The following is an 18,783-nucleotide window of genomic DNA, read 5'->3' as shown; positions in this document are numbered from 1 at the left end:
ATTTGTCAGAGAGAGAGAGAGAGAGAGGGAGAGAGAGCAAGCACAGGCAGACAGAATGGCAGGCAGAGGCAGAGGGAGAAACAGGCTCCCTGATGAGCAAGGAGCCCGATGTGGGACTCGATCCCAGGACGCTGGGATCATGACCCGAGCTGAAGGCAGCTGCTTAACCAACTGAGCCACCCAGGCGTCCCGAATAACAGCCTTTAAAAGGGTGACTTCTATGGTATGTGAGCAATTTCTCAATCTTAAAAATCTTAAAAATGCAAGCCATAAGTCCTATCCATCCTAGCATGTTTGTTTCTACAGTCAGTAGACAACAAAGTAAACACAAGGTTAAAGAACAAAAAAGCAGAGGCCAAGCTGGAAGACAGAGGTCATCTGGAATTTACTAACTGAACTTCTACAACCCAACCTTGAAATTCATGGTATTTTCAAATCTCAGCAACTTAAATGTCTGAAATTTGGTTCTGCTGTCAATTCTCCAAGACCCTACACTTTTTGGTCTTTAAGTTTATAAAGGACAGATTCTAGTAGTGGAAGGTCAATTAATTAACATTGAGAGTTCTCAGTATGCCCCAAGGAAAAATAATTTCTACAATGTATTTGGAAGTATAAGAAAAGTATAATGGAATAATCTGAAAGAGAACCCTGGGAAAGCCCTGTTCAAAGAGAAAGATCCCACTAATGCATTTTCAAATGGATTTAGTGGAAAGCGGCCAAAGGTAAAAACAGGTTTAGAAATCACTATAACAATCAAACTGAGTGAGACCAAATCTCTAAGTCCTAAAGGGAGAGTTCTAATGTTCTTCTGATTTCTCTGTCTGAAAACAAAACCTGCTTCTAGAAGAAACTTTCTGTGAAAGAAATCTAAATGGATTCATTTCCTAGAAATAAAGCTGGGGAATTACTAACAGCCTTCTCTGCCATAACTAAACTAGATGTGAGGTAAATGTTAGAATCCTAGTTGGCCACAGTGGTGGTCACTTTTTACCCAGGATGAAGTCCTGTGCCAATGGTGTCTTTTTTTTTTTTTTTTTTTCCTTAAGAGGAAGAGAGAGAGCAAAAGAGAGTGGGGTGGTGGTGGAGCATCCCAAACAGGCTCCATGCCCAGCATGGAACCCAACATAGGGCTGGATCTCACAACCCTGAGATCATGACTGAGAACATTACCTGAGTTGAAACTAAGAGTCTGAGCCACCCAGGAACCCCCAGCTGTGTCTTTCAATGCAATAAACCTCCCTAGACTCATGACCTATCATACATGACCATGAAAGGAGTAGTTCTGAGGCAGTACTCATCCGTACAGTGACCACATGTACTTTTCAAGTTGTTTTTTTTTTTTTTTAATTATTTATTGATTTATTTATTTAAGAGCGAGAGAGCGTGAGTGAGAGCACAAGTCAGGGGAAGAGGCAGAGGGAGAAGCAAACTCCGGCTGAGCAGGGAGTCCACTGCAGGGTTCAATGCCAGGATTCTGGGATCATGACCTGGACAAAGGCAGATGCTTAACCGACTGAGACACCCAGGTGCCCCAAAGATTGTGGGTGGTTTTTTTGTTGTTGTTGTTGTTGTTGTTTTAAAGATTTTATTTATTTATTTGACAGAGAGATCACAAGTAGACAGAGAGGCAGGCAGAGAGCGAGAGAGAGGGAAGCAGGCTCCCCGCCGAGCAGAGAGCCCGATGCGGGACTCGATCCCAGGACCCTGAGATCATGACCTGAGCCGAAGGCAGTGGCTTAACCCACTGAGCCACCCAGGCGCCCTGTTGTTGTTGTTTTTTAAGAGTAGTTTTAGGTTTACAACAAAACTGAGGGAGGTGCAGAGATTCCCCATATACCTACTACCCCCTCACAACAAGCACAGCCTCTCCCATTATCAATATCACCCCCCAGAATGGTACTTTTTTTTTTTTTTTTTTAAACCAAGGATGAGCCTACACTTACACATCATTTATCACCCAAAGTCTGTAGTTACCTGAGAGTTCACCCTTGGTGCTACACCATGGATTCTGACAAATGGGTAACAAACAGCATATATCACTATAGTATCTTACAGAGTCTTGTCACAGCCCTAAAAATCCTCTGTGCTCTCTCTATCCATCTTTCTCCTCCACCTCACCCCCCAAAACCACCGATCCTTTTGTCTCCATAGTTCTGTCTTCCTCAGAATGCTGTATAGTCAGAATCCTATAGCATGTAGCATTTTCAGATTGGCTTTTTTCATTTGAGTTAACTCCTAAACCATTTTTTAGAGAGCCCAGCTAACACTTCAAGCTCTGCCCTTGAGCTTCGCTGCCTAGCCATTTCAGGATCTATGTCCATTAGTTTCAAAGAAACAATAAATCGTTTATTTCCATAGCATCCTGGACTTCTCTATCAGAGTTTCACACTTGATTACAAATATTTATCACCCTCATGAAATTACTTGAAGACAGGCAATATGACTGTTTAATCTTCAGTGTTTAGGCTCCACGCCCAATGTGGGGCTTGACCTCACGACCCCCAGATCGAGAGTCACGTGCTCTACTGACTGAGCCACCCAAGGGTCCCTAGTAAATTTCATATTCTCATTTTCAAGCCCAGCACTGGAAACTCTGGCACTACCAACACCCTGAACCAATACCCTCTGACTGCCAGCAGTTTCACACTCAGCAGCTCACTGATCTTCTACGCCCTTCCAGGATATCTCATGTGTACTACACAAAGCATTATGGCCTAAATTTTTCAAATACCAAATAAATAATACACACACACGCACACACACCAATGTCCAAATAAAACACACTCATAGAATAGAGTCCCCCCAGTTATGAGTTACTTCCCTTTCCCAAATAGTGACCATTTCCTTCCCTCAAAAACCTTAAATATATAGGTAAAGACTGGGGGAAGAAATTTAACAGGCTTGTGTTTTGAGCAGTTTCTGTGTTTGTAAAACAAAACTATGCCAAGATGTGTTAAAAAAAAAAATGAAATACATTTCAACTTTAGTACATAATGTGTTTCTATAAAATTATACCCCAAGTCAGAATGTAGGAAGATAGAACAAACTTACACAATATAAGGAGTGCCCAATTCCCACACAGGGAAAAAATTACAAAATTCCTAATCATACCTTGGTTTTATAAATAACTTTTCAATACAGCTGTATCATTTTGTACATTCGTTCAATTATTTTCCTTTATAATCACATGGCTTAAGACAACCATATGTCCAATTATGTGACAAGATCTACTAACCATTTTGGCTCATCTAACATAATCGAGACAAAGATATTAAGACTGAAAACGATGTTCTCATCCTTACTCAGTGTTCGCATTTGCAATTTCATTTGCCACTAATTTTTAGGCTATCAGAAGGGAAGAAAACCCTCAAATAATTGTATGCACTATTAAAGAAAGATAATACTGCTCAAACTAAACAGCTGGTTGGTAGGCAGTACTATAATGGTGTAGCTTGATACATCTGCTCATGGACAGATAATCAAAAGTTCTAACCTGGCCTGTAAGAGGCAGTTTAAACATGTCAATTACACCATGAGTACACGCTGCCTAAGAGTCAACCACATGAGAGATGAGACCCCTATAATTAAGAAAACTCTATAAAAAACGGGAGGCACAACACAGGAAGGTGATTACCATGATGATTATTATTCAGATGTCCAAACTGGCTGAAAACATCACCACCTAGGCCTAGAATATTCTGGTAGAAGCAAAGAGTAGCATTCCCTAGAAATCACTAAGACCTGACTTAACAATCTTATGAATATCATGGAGGCAGAAAAAATTTTAAATATCGAAGCTTACAAATATTACACATATTGCACTTGAGTTCTTTTGCATTATTAAAAGTTAACTCCACTTCATAAAATGGACAGAGATCTTAAATTTGGAATTAAGTAGAAAACAAAATGGCATGCAAGTTTTGAAGTGAAAGCAAAAAAATCCATTTAGTAAACATAATCCTAACTATACCTAAATGAAAACCAAGGCCTCCTAGAGCTATATCCAGAATTCATTCTAGATTAATTCCTTAAAAAAAAAAAAAAAAGTTAAAATAGAAAAAGTCAAAGGAAGGCTGTAAGGGGAAAAAGAATTCTACATTATCCCACTCTTTCTAAGAGGGGGAGAGCTAGAGGGAGAGAGAGAATCTTAAGCAGGCTCCCCAGCCCCCACCTTAACCAGACACAGGGCTTAATTTCACCATGCTGAGATCAGGACCTGAGCTGAAATCAAGAGTCGGACACGTAACCGACTGAGCCACCCTGGCTCCCTTATCCCACTCTTACATTTTTATAAATTTTATTATTTTTATTTTTTTTAATATTTTAAAAGTAGGCAGAGAGAGGAGGAAGCAAGCTCCCTGCTGAGCAAACAGCCAAATGTGGGGCTCGATCCCAGGACCCTGAGATCATGACCTGAGCCGAAGGCAGAGGCCTCAACCCACTGAGCCACCCAGGCGCCCCAAATTTTATTATTTTAAAATAAATAAAATGAGACTAGACAAAGACAAAACAGGGGCAAAAAGACTAAAGTCAAAAGGAAAGGAGAACCATGATTTAGAGTCAGGTTACTGAGAGCTGAATGCCTCTGTCGGCAGTGTTCAGGGTACAGATCAAGTATGTTAGACAGATTAAGAAATTCAGGATGGGAATAAAAGAAGACAAAGAATAAAAGGGTCTAAGACTGATTCTAAAGAAGTTACTGGCAAGGTGAACACGGAAAAGACTGCAAAACATTAAAATAGAAAAACTTGAAACTTGAAAAGGTAAGGTTCGTATTAAAAAATAATAATAAAAGGACTCTCTCATACTGTGAGTGGCAAATTAAATTGTGGCCTGTTGGAGTTTGGGGCTTCTTAGGAGCTACTTCAGCACCTAGGACACAGCAGCTGCTCAACAGAGATTCACTTAGAGGAGGAAGCAAAAGGCACAAATACAACGCACTCGTTTTTTTCTAGGGGCAGTAGTAAATCACTGAAAACAAAACAAACTCTTTTCAGTATATTAACAGGTGCTAAATCTACAAAGCACAATATTTTGGGGGTAACCCGTGACCTTCCAGAACAGAATGCAGATTCAGACAGGTGTGTTCCGATCCACTGCACCAAATCACAGCCTAGGGTGCTGCAAAACCAACCATAAGGGGAAAAAAGAAAGAAAGTTTCTATTTAAAAGCTCAATTACATGGTACAGACTAATAGTGCTCCTAGAGCAGAGAGCTAGACCAAAATGACTGGCACAGGGAAGAAAGGGAAGGCTTCAAAAATACACGATGAGACAAGAACTGAGAGAGATGACAGAAGAAAAAGAGGACACATAGCACCAGCTTTCGAATGTCTGCTAGACAGTCCCACTTTAGAGAGCCTATTCATTCCCTTCAAATTCAAAATATAGAGAATTAATCTCGAGCTATCTCCTTCTGTATCTCTGAAATGAATGGCTGAATCAGGTAAGGTTTCTTTTAGTCTTTAAATGTAAATTTCAGACTTACAAATCAAACTCAGATTTCTACCTTCTCCTCTCATAAACTTATTTTCTTCCTGGTTCTGTAATTGTCTACCTGTCACTCATGCTCAAACCTTAGATTAAGCTTTGATTTTTCTGATGCTTCTCTCCCATCCTGCCAGACTACATCCACACACCACGTCCTGGTAACTCCTTCCCTCCGGAGATCCCATGCATGGGTCCCTGTACATTTCTACCACCACTACCCAAAGACAGGTCCCTCTTTCATCAAGTCTAAGTTGACACTTAACTAGTCATCTTGCCTCTAGACAAACTGCACTCCCAACTCTAATCAACCTAAATGCTGCTAACTGGCCTCAAGATAATGTCCCTGTCCAGTCCCTGTTCAAAATGTACTCCCCACCCAAGTCATTCCACATCTTCCCAGTCTACTATTTTCCCTGTGACTCTATAAACCCTGATTCCAATTTAATTTTAATTCTTCCATCCTACTTCTCTCTGGTCTGGTCCTTCCCTCCTCCCAGAATGCCTCCTGTATTCTCACTCCTCTGCACCTTTGTTCTTGCCAACCACCACTGCTGGCACCCCATCTTATCTTCCTACTGTCCGCATTCAATCTCTGTTACTGAAACATGACAGGTTAGAGGGCTCTGTCTCAAATCCCACCCCTTCTTGCCTGTACCACTCAGTCAGCATTGGCCCTATCTATATGGCCTTCCATTACCAGGCACTGTTGCTTAAAAACACACCAATGGCATCTCCCTAACTGGACAGAAAGTTATTAGAGCATGAGAACGATTGCCTGCCCTTTGTTAACTCCCACAAGATTATGCCTAGTTCTACATTTAATTGGCAATTAATAACTATTGACCAAGTGCTCTTAAGTTCAACTGAAATCACACACACACACACACACACACACACACACACACACACACACACCCTCAGCAGTTCTTTCTAAGGAAGGGATTCTTCTTTCCTATTTCCCTGAACTGTTAGTATTTGTACCAACCAGAAGCACTGCTATTTATACTGTGCCATGGCCATGGCTTTTTCCCCCTCCCAAATATAAAAGTCTGGTCTCATTATCCAACTAAAGTTTCTTGAAGACTGTATTTATGTCTTTGGAATATTCCCTATGGTATTAGGCAGACCACAGGGCACAGAATGGTAACTAACATACACCAGTATAAAAGATACCTAACAGTCAAAAGTGTTTCCATAGTGCTTAACTGCTGCTTAAAGGCACAGACTTTAAAAAAAAATAAAAACAAAAAAGACAAAGACATTAAAAATAACAAATATACCTTGTTTTCAGATTTTAAAGCCAGTTTCCATCTACTACTTACTGATTTCATTCCCGTAATTCTGTGATATAAATTCCAAGTTTATTGAAGAGGAAAGAGGTTAAACAAGATTACAGAACAAGTAAAGTGGCAGAGCAAGGACTCAAACTCAGATCTCCTGAGCTCAAGGACAAAATTTTGTGGTCTTCTCTCCAAGTGGGAGACTCACCTTCTTATCTCCCTAACTAGTTTCCATGTTCCTGAAGGGCTGAAGTCATGTATAATGTTTCTTTTAAGACATTCCTTACCTCCTCCTGAATACCTTCATGTAATCGATAGTGAGATATTAAATCTAGATGGATCCCACAGATATAGCAAACTCATCAAAGAAAATACACAGCCAGATGCTGTAACACAAAATGAGAAGAAAGTATTCAGGCTCAATCTTAAGTGTTAAAGACTTTGCAGTATAGCTTTATGGACTTCCAGAACAATGTTCTTTAAGAACCATTCTGAGCTAAGTCATAAAAATCACCAAACCCAAATAAGGTGACAGTGTTATTTCTAAAAGTCTCAAGTCCTGCTGCAGATTCTGGTGTCTGTTCTCTGAGGGATTAAACTAGCATCTAATCTAAAAGACCAGGCATTTCTGCCATTCTACAAACTCTTGAAGTTTTCAAAACAATGCCCAGTTTAGAGAGCATCATGTCCCTGATATCTATCAACTTCTAGGGATTACCTGGAGCACAACGGGACTCCAGTATGTAGCTCAGGACCAGAGCCCTCTATAATTCTCCCCTATATCACATTTTGGAGTCACTTTCAAAGATTTTATAGCTGAAGAAGCAGGACCCCAAATAAAACAAGTCAGTTTTAACATCCCAAGTGAATAGTTTACCAAAACATGATTTTCACTATCCTAACAACTAAGAGACTAAGACTGGAAAGAAGGGAAATTTCTTTAAATACCCTAGTATTATATCATAGAAGTGTTGGCAAGTTTCTCCCTCACCAATACTATTATCCAGAGTTAGAAACTATGTAAAAGATAAAATAACCTTAGTAAAATGATTTTACTATGCCAAGCACACAAGCAACTTCAAGTAACTTCCCAAAGGTAACATGAACCAAACTGTATTTTTTTAAGTCTCCAAATCAAGTTGCACTCACAACTCATTATTTGAATCATATGAATGTTGTAGTTAGGAGGCTAGGCAAAAACTGAGAAATAAAGTTTGGGATGGTCAAGAAAACATCTCAAAGGGGCACCTGGGTGGCTCAGTGGGTTAAAGCCTCTGCCTTCAGCTCAGGTCATGATCCCAGGGTCCTGGGATGGAGCCCCACATCAGTCTCTCTGCTCAGCAGGGAGCCTGCTTCCTCCTCTCTCTCTGCCTGCCTCTCTGCCTACTTGTGATCTCTCTCTCTCTCTCTGTCAAATAAATAAATAAAATCTTTAAAAAAAGAAGAAAGAAAGAAAGAAAACACCTCAAAGAACATTGTTTTGGTGTAACTTGTAGCTGCTCAATTATAATAGACATCTATCACTTTCGTCTGGGTACAAGTTTTCCTTTCTAGAACTCTCTCCTCTCTATGATCACATGGCCGTACATCTCCTGACATGGCCAAAGCATGTAGCCCCAAGGAAGCCAATGGACTCCATGCCCTGACCTCAGTTACTGATTCAGGGAGAGGATTATGACCCCAAACCAAGACAGCACAGAATACTCCCTGGTAATTTTATGTTTGACAATGCAGAAAAAAAGGTATGTTCCTGTCTTTGGGATCACTAGCAATATAAGAATGATAATGAACTCCCCTGGCCATCTTAGTTCCATGTGGAAAAAGCTCCTCCAAGAATGAACCAACCATGGAAAGCACAGTTGAGTGAGGAAGAGAAAAAGATCAGTCCTTATAACATCCTCTCTGCTTCTGGAGCCGGCTGGCCTTACCTCAGCCTATTTAGTAGTGAATCAATGAAGTCCATTTTAATTAAAACTATTCTGCCACCTGCAATCAAAAGAATCCCGAGTAATACACTAGTCTGAATGAATAAGATGCCAAATAACAAAAATTTGCCTCCTAAAAGAGCCTAGAAAGGAATGGCTGACAAAGCTAAATCAGTTTCTAAACCTAACTGGAAATGCACACACTAACCTATTTTTCTCACCATCTAAAACAGCCCAAGTAGCTTGCTAACTCGTCTATTCTTCTCTTGGAGTATTTCAACAATGACTACTGTTATCCACCCGAACTTTTCTGACCTACTACTTATCTGCTACTTTCCAGACTAGATGTTAAATGTAGATACCAAATTTTATTCAATTCAAAATTTAAAGTCTTTCTTCTTTCTAAAACTAATGATGTACTATCCAGTGGCTAACATAATAATAATAGTAAAAAGTAAAATAAATAAATAAGTCCTTCTTTTCTCTCTCAATAGTGTCTTGTTAATATTTAGCAGAAAGTTGCATTGGCAACTGAGACACCAGATATTGAAGCCTACTCCAACTACACCGAACAATAAGGTTGAATAAGCAAACCACTGGTCTACCAAACCCTGATCTTTTAATATTCATTAAAGGATGAATAGACATTCAAGCCTGGTAGGCTGTGAAAAGAACAAGGACTCATATATATAAATAAGCATACTTTTCACTAAGTATATATAATATATACAACTCAAATTCTATAATGAAGAGTTATACATACCATATGACTCTGAATCTCTGTTTTCTGTCTACTAATAAAAACCATACCACAAAAATTAATTTAAAACGTGGCCACAATTTGCTTTCTCTTCCATGCTTAATTGCCTATTTACCTTGTCATTTGTTACCTTCAAATTTTAAAAACTGGAAGCAGTTGTGCAACGAGTAACTAAATTCTCCTTGATTCACCAAAGAAAGATGGAGGATTATGGTTTAAATGAGTTTTACAACTGGCAGTCAGACCACAAACACACACAAAAAACGGAGTTTTGGAAGCTAATGCATGTGTTGACCACTCCTACAAATTAAGCTGTCTTTACCAACTTGTAAATTGCAATAATACTAAACCTAAATCGAAGTAAGTAGAACTACATGTCCAATGCCTCAAAGTAAAAATGAATAATGAGAAATTATTATTTACCTGATTTTTCTTAAAAAATTTCCTGGAAGCTAGCATCTGTGTGAAGTGGACAACTAGGTGGCCCATAAATAAGAAAGAGTAAAAGGGAGACTTCTTACTGGGTATCCTTTTTCTGTCATTTTAATTTATACCATCTGAACGAATTATCTACTCGAAACAAAATTTAAATTTACAAAATTCATTTTTAAAAAGTCACTGAGAATCATTTTCAGAAACTACAATACAGGGGAACCAGTGGCTCAGTCAGTTAAGCATCTGCCTTTGGCTCAGGTCATGATCCCAGGGTCCTAGGATCAAGCCCCGCATCAGGGAGCCCTGCACTGCTTCTCCCTCTCCCTCTGCCTGCCCCTCCCCCTGCATGCACACTCTCTCACTCACTCTCTCTCTGTCAAATAAAGTCTTTAAAAAAATACAATACTACTCCCTATAATAGCCTAAAAATAAATTTTTTAAAAGGAGGCTCCATACCCAGCATGGGCCTTGAACTCACCACCCTGAGATCAAGACCTGAGCTGAGATCAAGAGTTGGATACTTAACTAACTGAGCCACCCAGGGGCCCTTAGCCTAGAAATCACATTTTTTTTTCTTTTTTAAAAATTATTCTTATTAACATGTAATGTATTATTTGCCCCAGGGGTACAGGTCTGTGAATCGTTAGGCTTACACATTTCACAGCACTCATCACATCATATACCCTCCCCATGTCCATAACCCAACCACCCTCTCCCTACTCCCTTTCGCCTACAATCCTCAGTTTGTTTTGTGAGATTAAGAGTATATTATGGTTTGTCTCCCTCCCGATCCCATCTTGCTTCTTTTTTTCCTTCCCTACCCCCAAACCCCCACCCTGCCTCTCAAATTCCTTGTATCACGGAAATCACATGATAACTGTCTTGCTCTGATTGACTTATTTCACTCCACATAATATCCTCTAGTTCCATCCACATGGTTGCAAATGGCAAGATTTCAGAGAAATCACTTTTACAAAATACTGCATACCCTTGACTCCTACAAAAATTGTAATTTTCCCAGTACTCGTCAAACATGTCATAAATGCTACTCTTTCAGTCTAATCTCCATTTACCAAATGTTAAATTAGAGTATCAGCAATACGTGATATATAGTTCTTTTCTATTCTCCCTCCCACCACAGAGGTGCTAATGAGAAATATATTTGCCAATAGGAAAAAAAATGCTAAAAAGCATATAAACAATCACAAGTCAAATCAGGAACATTTATCCATACTATCTGCCTGTTAAGTGAGGGTTACCCAAGGTGTGGTTCCCACAACACTGATGTGAATAGTGATTTTAGCTGTATGTGAAATAATATTTTAATAGTTATGAATTTGCTTTTAATAGTTTATTATACCTAATACACCAAACTTACGATTTCACAAATATCAGTGCCTATCATAAGGATAAATCTACTTAAGTGAAATCATGAATCCATCTGAAAAAATAAGAGCACACATGCATGAGTGAAATCTGAGAAGCACTAGCGCCTTACCCAAATTGATCAAGGGCACACCAGCAATGATCACCAAACAGCATCAACCATATAGAATCTTAAATCAGACCAAACTTCATGTGCACATGGAAACTCACTGAAAAGCTGGTACAACTAAGTGACAACAGTGCTCTCCTCCTTCCTAAGAGTTGAGAAAATTAAGTGAACCTGAAATTTAATCAGAGCAACTAAAGGTAAGACTCAGAGCTTGGTACAATCCTTGAATTTCTGGCAAATTAAGCTTAAAAATGGCATCCCTCTCCCAGCCCAAACACCTGAGCACAGACCTTTCATAAACTGTGGACAGTCATCTCCAATCCCTTTTACCTCAGATCAGGCTCCAGATCACTCTCCCATCATCCAATCTACCACCCTAAGGTTTCCCAGGCAAACCTTAGGCCTTAAAGACCTTAAACCTCCGACCTGAAGAAAGCCGTTAAGTCAGCCTCCAGAAGAGGAATGAATCAGGCTTCCACAGAACTTCTGTTTAGTATTTTCTGTGATTCTTTACTGCCCCTTTGCTCTGCTTCACTGCCCCTTTATCACCAAACCTCCATGCCTGGCTATAACTTAGTCAAAGCCTGCATTCTCCCAAAGGTATTTGAATTAAGAAAAATGCATTTTTAATGAAATAATTAGGGAAAGTTTATATGAAAGAATTTCAGGCTACATAGAGGCAACTCAGAACAGATGAAAGAAATGTTAGGGCTCACTACAGGACTACTTCCAGGCCAGTTGCCAGGCGAGCCCCCTTTGAGCACTTTCACAATCTGGAATAAAAGTAGTTAGAGTGGAAATGGGTTGTCAACAGGCTTACCAATTAATCTTCATTTACATATGATGTTTCCACCACAAACTATTCTAACTGTCCTCATTTAGTATAGTCCTTCACTCGCTTTAGAAAAAAGATACTTCGGGCGCCTGGGTTGCTCAGTCGTTAAGCAACTGCCTTCAGCTCAGGTCATGATCCCAGGGTCCTAGGATTGAGCCCCGCATCGGGCTCAGCGGGAAGCCTGCTTCTCCCTCTCCCACTCCCCCTGCTTGTGTACTCCCCGCCCGCCTCTGCTAAATAAGTAAAATCTTAAAAAAAAAAAATAGAAAAGAGATATTTAAACATAAGAAAACGTAAATCATCCCCCAAAACTGATCTCCTGACCCTAGCTAAAAAGATACTTCTGAATCAGGCAGTTACTCACCATCAGTATGATGCCATGTTGGAGAGCTATACAATTCCCAAGATTCTACTTTATTCACATCACATTCTTACAAGACTATTACCACAAATAACCCCAGAGAATGAGATCCAAAGCCCTGACAGATGGTCCCAATTGGAGCCCCTCTCTCAAGTCATAGGAGCCCACAAGATCAATTGCCCAAACAAGTACATTCAAACTTGAAAATGGAGCTCCAAACTCAGATTTCAGGAGACACAACTTTAGGAAGGGTATATTTAAAATACAAATGTAATACCCACCACATTGCTGGCAAAGAACATTAGAAATTATCCGCTTTGAAAATTACCATAACCTAGATAACAAACCATGATGTTTGCCTCCACACATAAGAACCCCGTAAGAGAAAAGAATTTACTTGGGAAACTAGACCTGGCACTTCTGGTATTTATTTTTCTTTCACGTTTCATAACTGCCTTTAGTCACTTAATCCTATTATTTAAGAATTAAAGAAAATCAAAGAAATACCAATATCAAACTGCAATCTGGTAGACCAGAAGGTAAAAAATAGGAGGCTGAGAAAGAAACATATGCAATTCACCAAGTCAGATCATTTGAATAGCATGACATTATGTGTGGCTAATACCCTCACACCATATATTCCTTGCAAAGTTCCCCGATACCGAGCAAAAACAATTTGTCTAAAGCAAACTCATGCTTCAGCAATTTCTTGCAATTATTTTATCCATCGGAGATGAGCCCCAAATTCCCTAAAATGAGGCTTGCAATCACACTTTCCCCCATCAACTAATACCCCCTGCTCTCTTATAAGAAGGTATTTTACTTTCCATCTTCTCTCATATTCTGCCTATCCAACGCCTCAATCTCTGACCTGGTCCCTAAAAAGGATATGCTCCTTCCACCTCTTCAAGTCTAGACCCTTCACTCATTCTTTTCCTTTCAGCCTTGAACAAGATACAGATTTCCTGGAACGGAAAGGTGGGTGGACAGGCAGGAAGAGACAGAGGGACAGAGACACACACCCAACCACGCACACACATTCCCCACACACATACACACACCTCCTACCCCTGTACTTAAACAGCCTTGTGCCTCCTTACACTTCAGTTTGCATATTTTTCTTAATTCCCACTAACCGAGTTTATTTTAACTCCATGAAGCTGTAAGCAGAAGGTCACTGACTCCAACCAGCTAACCAACTTCTCTTTTCCTAAGCTCCTGCCTTTTCTGTTTCCGCTGGTTCCTCCATGGCCCTCCACTCTCCAAGAGGAGGTTCGAGGTGTGGTTAGACCCTACGTTGTTCCCTCCCTACAGCCTATGGGATCTCCTTCACTCTCCTCAGTAGAAATTATACTAGGAAACCATCTGAGACCTTACTTCTCCCCCAAATTCAAACTGCATCTTTAGCCACCAGTACACATAGCCCTTCAGCTTTATCTTGCATGCCCCAAAACCAAATTCACCAGAACGTTCCCAAGATTCCCATCCAACTCCACCTCCGCTTCCCCTTCACAGGCAGCCATCCAGGTCTGCTTATTTTTCCATATTAATATTCTAACTCCTATTCCCACTACGGTTGCAGGCTTGCTTCTTCCCCAGAGCTCAAAAGTGACTGCCATGTTCAGAATAGTATGTTTTAAGACTCCCTTATTGCCGGCTAGCACTTATTCCCCACTGAAAGGCGTGTGGAAAGAAAGGCGTGTAGGAGGAGAAAGAGAAGAGGGGAGAAGCTCCAATGAGGCCCTGCCTTCACCTCACCTGCCCAAGTAACCGCATTTCACCCCAGCTACCAAACTTTCCTTTCCATAAACTGCTGTTCAGCCTAGGAGCTTGATAAGGCTTCCCCAACTTGAACAAATCCATTAAATAAAGTCTTTTCTTTCTTGATCAGGAGGAATCACCACTATGAATACGTTAATCTGAGGATACCAGACCTTCAAATGTTACTAAAAAAACAAAACCAAAACCCCTTCCCAACCAGCTTCCACAAGATAACCTCAGCAGAGCATCTGCCCCCAGGTCCTCGGGCAATCATGAAATAATCTAGGTAAAGCACCTTGTATAAAAAATCTGTCTCCTGAAAGGAAAACAAGTAAAAACTTGGCCAGGTAAGGCAAATAACTAATTACTTGTGCCACAATTTGCTTCAGGAAAGTTGCCTGTTCTTCCTCAGGCTACACCAGGAGAGCTCAACATTTCGATTCAGCTGGTTTCCTAGGAATCATGTCTGTGCGGCTGCGGAGTTGAGGAAGAGCTGCTTCCACAGAGAAGTCAAATCGTGAAGTTGCAGCAGCGGCTGTTCTGTTAACCCACAGCTAAGAATAACACTCGACTTTCTAATTTAAAAAAAGAACGGAAAGAAGAAAAAAGAAAGAAAGACTTGGAAAGTCAGTCCCCGGGCCAAGGATCTGGGGCAGGAGAGAAAGAAAGGGGCTTCCTGCACTGACCCTCTTATCGCCCAGATCCTCCGGTCCAACGCAATCAGCGCACCTTCAGCCCGTAGGGACCAGAAAGCACCGGACCGGGCGGGGGCGAGGGGCGCCCACCCCGGGGCGGCGGCAGTTTGCAGGTGCCACCGACCGGCCCCCACGCACGTTTAACCCGGCTGGAACCCGTGGTTCCGGGCTCGGTTTCCGGGTGGATCGCGCTCACTCTTAATCGACAACGAAGTAGGTACAGGTTCGAGGCAAATCGGGAGGGGGAAAAGTCACAGGGGGCTGGGGCGGGGGAGGGGGTCTCCGCACCTCGGCGGAGACGCGGGGACACTCCTGCTGGCTCGCCGTGGCCCGAGGGGCCGGGCCCTGCCCCGCGCGCCCACCCGGGCCGCCCTACCGTGGCTCTGCAGGATCTCGTGCTTGAGGCCGCCCGTATAGTCGATGAGCTCCTCCAGGCCGCGCTCGCACAGCTGCCCGTAGCCCGAGAACTTGTGCAGCACCTTCTCCAGCTCGCGCTCCACCGTCACGCACTGATCCATCCCGGAGGCGGCGGCGGCGGCGGCGGCGCTCGGCTCCCTGGTGTCCGGGTGTCCGCAGCCGTTCGGCCCGGGCCCGGCCGAGGCCGCGTCCTGCTCCTCGTCCCCCAGGCGGGCGGCGCGGGTGGCTGAGGCGGCCGAGACAGCGGGCGCGCTAGCCGCGGCGCCGGGGGAGCCCCGCGCAGCCCGTGCCCGCCTGCCCCATGCCCCCCCGGCCCCCGGACACTGGCCGCCGCTCCCGCTCGCTCTCCCCACCCGGTCCCGCGCCCCTGGTCCTCACACGCCGCGTTCGACTGCCCGCGGCGGCGCCGCCGATTGTTTTTGTTTTCACGGGAACCGACAGATGACCTGGTTCTCCCGGGCGGCACCAAGCGCCGCCGACCCGGGGGGGGGGCAGCCACCCCAGCAGGGGAAAGAGGCGGCGCGGGCCGTACCAAGCGCGCCCTCGAGGGGGAGCAGCCTGGCGAGAGCGGGCGGAGGAACGCGACCGCCGTGCGAGCGCGCCTCCGCTCTTAAGGTGTGGGCAGTACCACGCGGGAAGCGTGCAAGGGAGAGGGCGAGGGTGGAGCAAGAACCCAATTGGTCCGAGGAGCTAAATAGGGAACTTTAGAGACAGCCCCGGCGCTCAGAGAGCGCTACAACTACGCTCTCCGTAAACAAGAGGGTGGAAACCGTCCCTAACCACTCCGCCCAGAAACGGCGGGAAAGAACCAATGGGCGCGGGGAATACGTAAGGAACCAACGTTCTCCAATCCCTGACCGAGGCGTAAACCTTCAGCCAATCGAAGTCTAGGGGCCAAACCAACTGTCTCGCTGTTGGAGGGGGTGACTTAGAGTGCATACTGGGAAACAAGTTATTTCTGGAAAGCCGTGAGGGAAAACAAGGCAGAGATTAAAAGGTGTGTTGTCTATAGGAGTTCGCCCTGGTCATAACTGATGTCATTGCCCCATTACTCCTGAGACTAGTGTCATTCCGAAGTTTTGAAAGACGGACTCGCCGCCCCAGACGAAAAACCAAGCCCGGCGAGGCGGATAGTGCCCCGGGAGGGGGTCGCTGACGAGAATTCCAGGCGGGGGAGATCCTGGAGGGTGCGGGAGGAGGGCTGCTCCCAGCGGCGCGGGGCCCGGGCAGGGACGGGCCCGGTGCGAAGGTCCGTGTCCCCGGGACGCTGGCGCCGCGGGGAGGTCACACTCCCCATCGGCCGCGGGCCTCAAGCCCCTAGGCTCCGGGGCTTGGAACCTCTCTCGACCGGTAGCTCCTCTCTGCGCCATGTGCGGGCAGCTTCACGCAATGGAAACCCGCGTGGGAGAGCGGCACAACCTGCTTCCTGCTCTCGGGAGCCTTATTCCATTGATCCGAATTAAGTTACCTCCTTTGCGTAAACTCTTCCCGGACTGCCGTGGCGCCTCCAACCTTGGCCATATCCCCTTGCTCACTAAGCTTCAATTACGCTAATGTTAGCTTTCCTGCAAAGGCCACATCAATAATTGCCTCAGGGCCTCTGCACTTAGCCTTTCGTGAGCCTGGAAAACCCATCCACCTTTCTCATCCTGAAGTTCTGAGCTCACTAGTCCCCTCAGAGGGCCCTCCCCTGACCACACTAACAGAGCCTCTATCTTCCCGCACTCCTCCAGTGTCGTGTCAAATTTATTATAATAACCATATCACCAGTTTTCTTATTTTCACACCATTTATTAAAAACTGAAGTGATCTGGTTCATTTATTCGTTTACTTTTCTGTAAATCTCCATAAATCTTTGCCTGTCTCATTCCGTCCCCGAGAGTGGTGCCTGGCGACATAGTAGCCTTTTTTTTTTTTTTTTTTTTTTTTAATTAAGGCTAAATCTTTTTGAGTCTCAATTTCCTTTTTTATAATTTGGAAATATATTCCAAGTTTATAATTTGGAAATAATTGCGAATAATAATACTTCATTGGATTCTTGGGAAATTAAGTGAGATAATATATGTTAACATTCATAGTAAGCAGGGAATAGTCACATGATAAAGGATGGTGGCTGTTGCTAGTATTGTCTGTTCCCAGAAGTAAATCAGAGATGGCTGCCTAAAGTGAAATCGCGTTGGTCTAGTCCCCAATCCTTTCATTCACGTGATTGTCAAGGGCTGCCCTAGCTGTTGGTGTGATAAATCTCCTTTCTCCTCTTTCTCGGCAGATGGCCCTAATTGCTTTTTCACTGAGAAGATTAAAAAAATCCAGTTCCAGCATCCTCCACCACTCTTAAAGTATTTCTGTCCCTACCATCCATTTTCATGAACTGTTGTCAAGTACCTAAAGGAACAAGAGTCTCTTCCCCCTTCTAAGTTGCCAACCCTTGGCTTGCTGGCTTCATGTCACCTCCCTCCAGACCACCTGGGGGGGAGATGATCTTTATTTATCCCTTCTCAAGCTGTTTCCCTTTTTCTTTCAGTCCCTTTACTGCCAGACTGCCCAAATTTTTTATATTTTTTCCTCCCTGATCTCCTTGATAAACTCATTCTTTTCTCAGTCTTGGTTTTTTTTTTTTTTTACCTTGACCTTACTGCCACAGGAGAAAATTCTGACTCATTTTCATCTGTACAATTCTTCCTTGACATTGCCTTAGTATAGTTCAGCCACCCCTTCTCCCTTGCTGGCTCTTCTTATTAAGCCCTCTATGTGAGTGGGCATTTGCTCCAGGTTTTATCCTCAACCTCTCTTTTCCCTTTACCTGCTGTCCTGGGACAGCACTTTACAATCACACGTCTCCAGCCTTGATCTGCCTCATAAGCTCTAGTTTCCCATTCTGTCTTACTAGTAAGACATTATCATACAGAGAGACTCATTACCTCTAGTCACCATGTCAAAAAAAAAGTTCACATTTCCTTTCAAAATTGACTTTCCTCCCTTTGACTCCTTTATTTTTGTCAGCACTACCTTAACTCCCAGCTACAGCTGCCACTTTTCCATCCTTATCTTTTTTAAGATTTTATTTTTGAGTAATCTCTACACCCAACATGGGGCTCAAACTCACAACCCTAAGATCAAAAATCACATGCTCCATCAACTAAAGCTGGATGCTCCTCCATACTCATCTTTAACTTACCTAAAGGACTCTCAAAAAGCCTTTATCAAATTCCTCAATTCTAACTTGTTTCCATTGCCACCCATCTACATCCTTCCTAAGATCCCTTTGCTAATTCAACTGCCTTCATTCACCCCAGAATCATTGGTGTTCCCCAGGATTTTGTCCTCAG

General features: G+C 43.1%; 1 protein-coding gene across 3 annotated transcripts in view; it reads right to left on the bottom strand.

Annotated features, from left to right (window-relative positions):
• The window catches only part of LOC111148095 (required for meiotic nuclear division 5 homolog A), a 60,641-nt gene extending 44,901 nt beyond the window's left edge, over positions 1-15,740 (bottom strand). For all 3 annotated transcript variants that reach the window (XM_022504498.1, XM_022504496.1, XM_022504497.1), the window contains exon 1: positions 15,414-15,740. In XM_022504498.1, the coding sequence (XP_022360206.1) occupies positions 15,414-15,555 (142 nt within the window). In that variant the 5' untranslated portion in view covers positions 15,556-15,740. The remainder of the gene's footprint in view (positions 1-15,413) is intronic.
• Between the last annotated feature and the right edge of the window lie 3,043 nt (positions 15,741-18,783).

The sequence above is a fragment of the Enhydra lutris genome, unplaced genomic scaffold (assembly GCF_002288905.1).
Source record: "Enhydra lutris kenyoni isolate GAN:26980312 unplaced genomic scaffold, ASM228890v2 scaffoldscaffold18, whole genome shotgun sequence".
NCBI classification, from domain to species: domain Eukaryota; kingdom Metazoa; phylum Chordata; class Mammalia; order Carnivora; family Mustelidae; genus Enhydra; species Enhydra lutris.
Note: the sequence above shows the minus strand (reverse complement) of the source record. Positions and strands in the feature narration are given on the sequence as shown.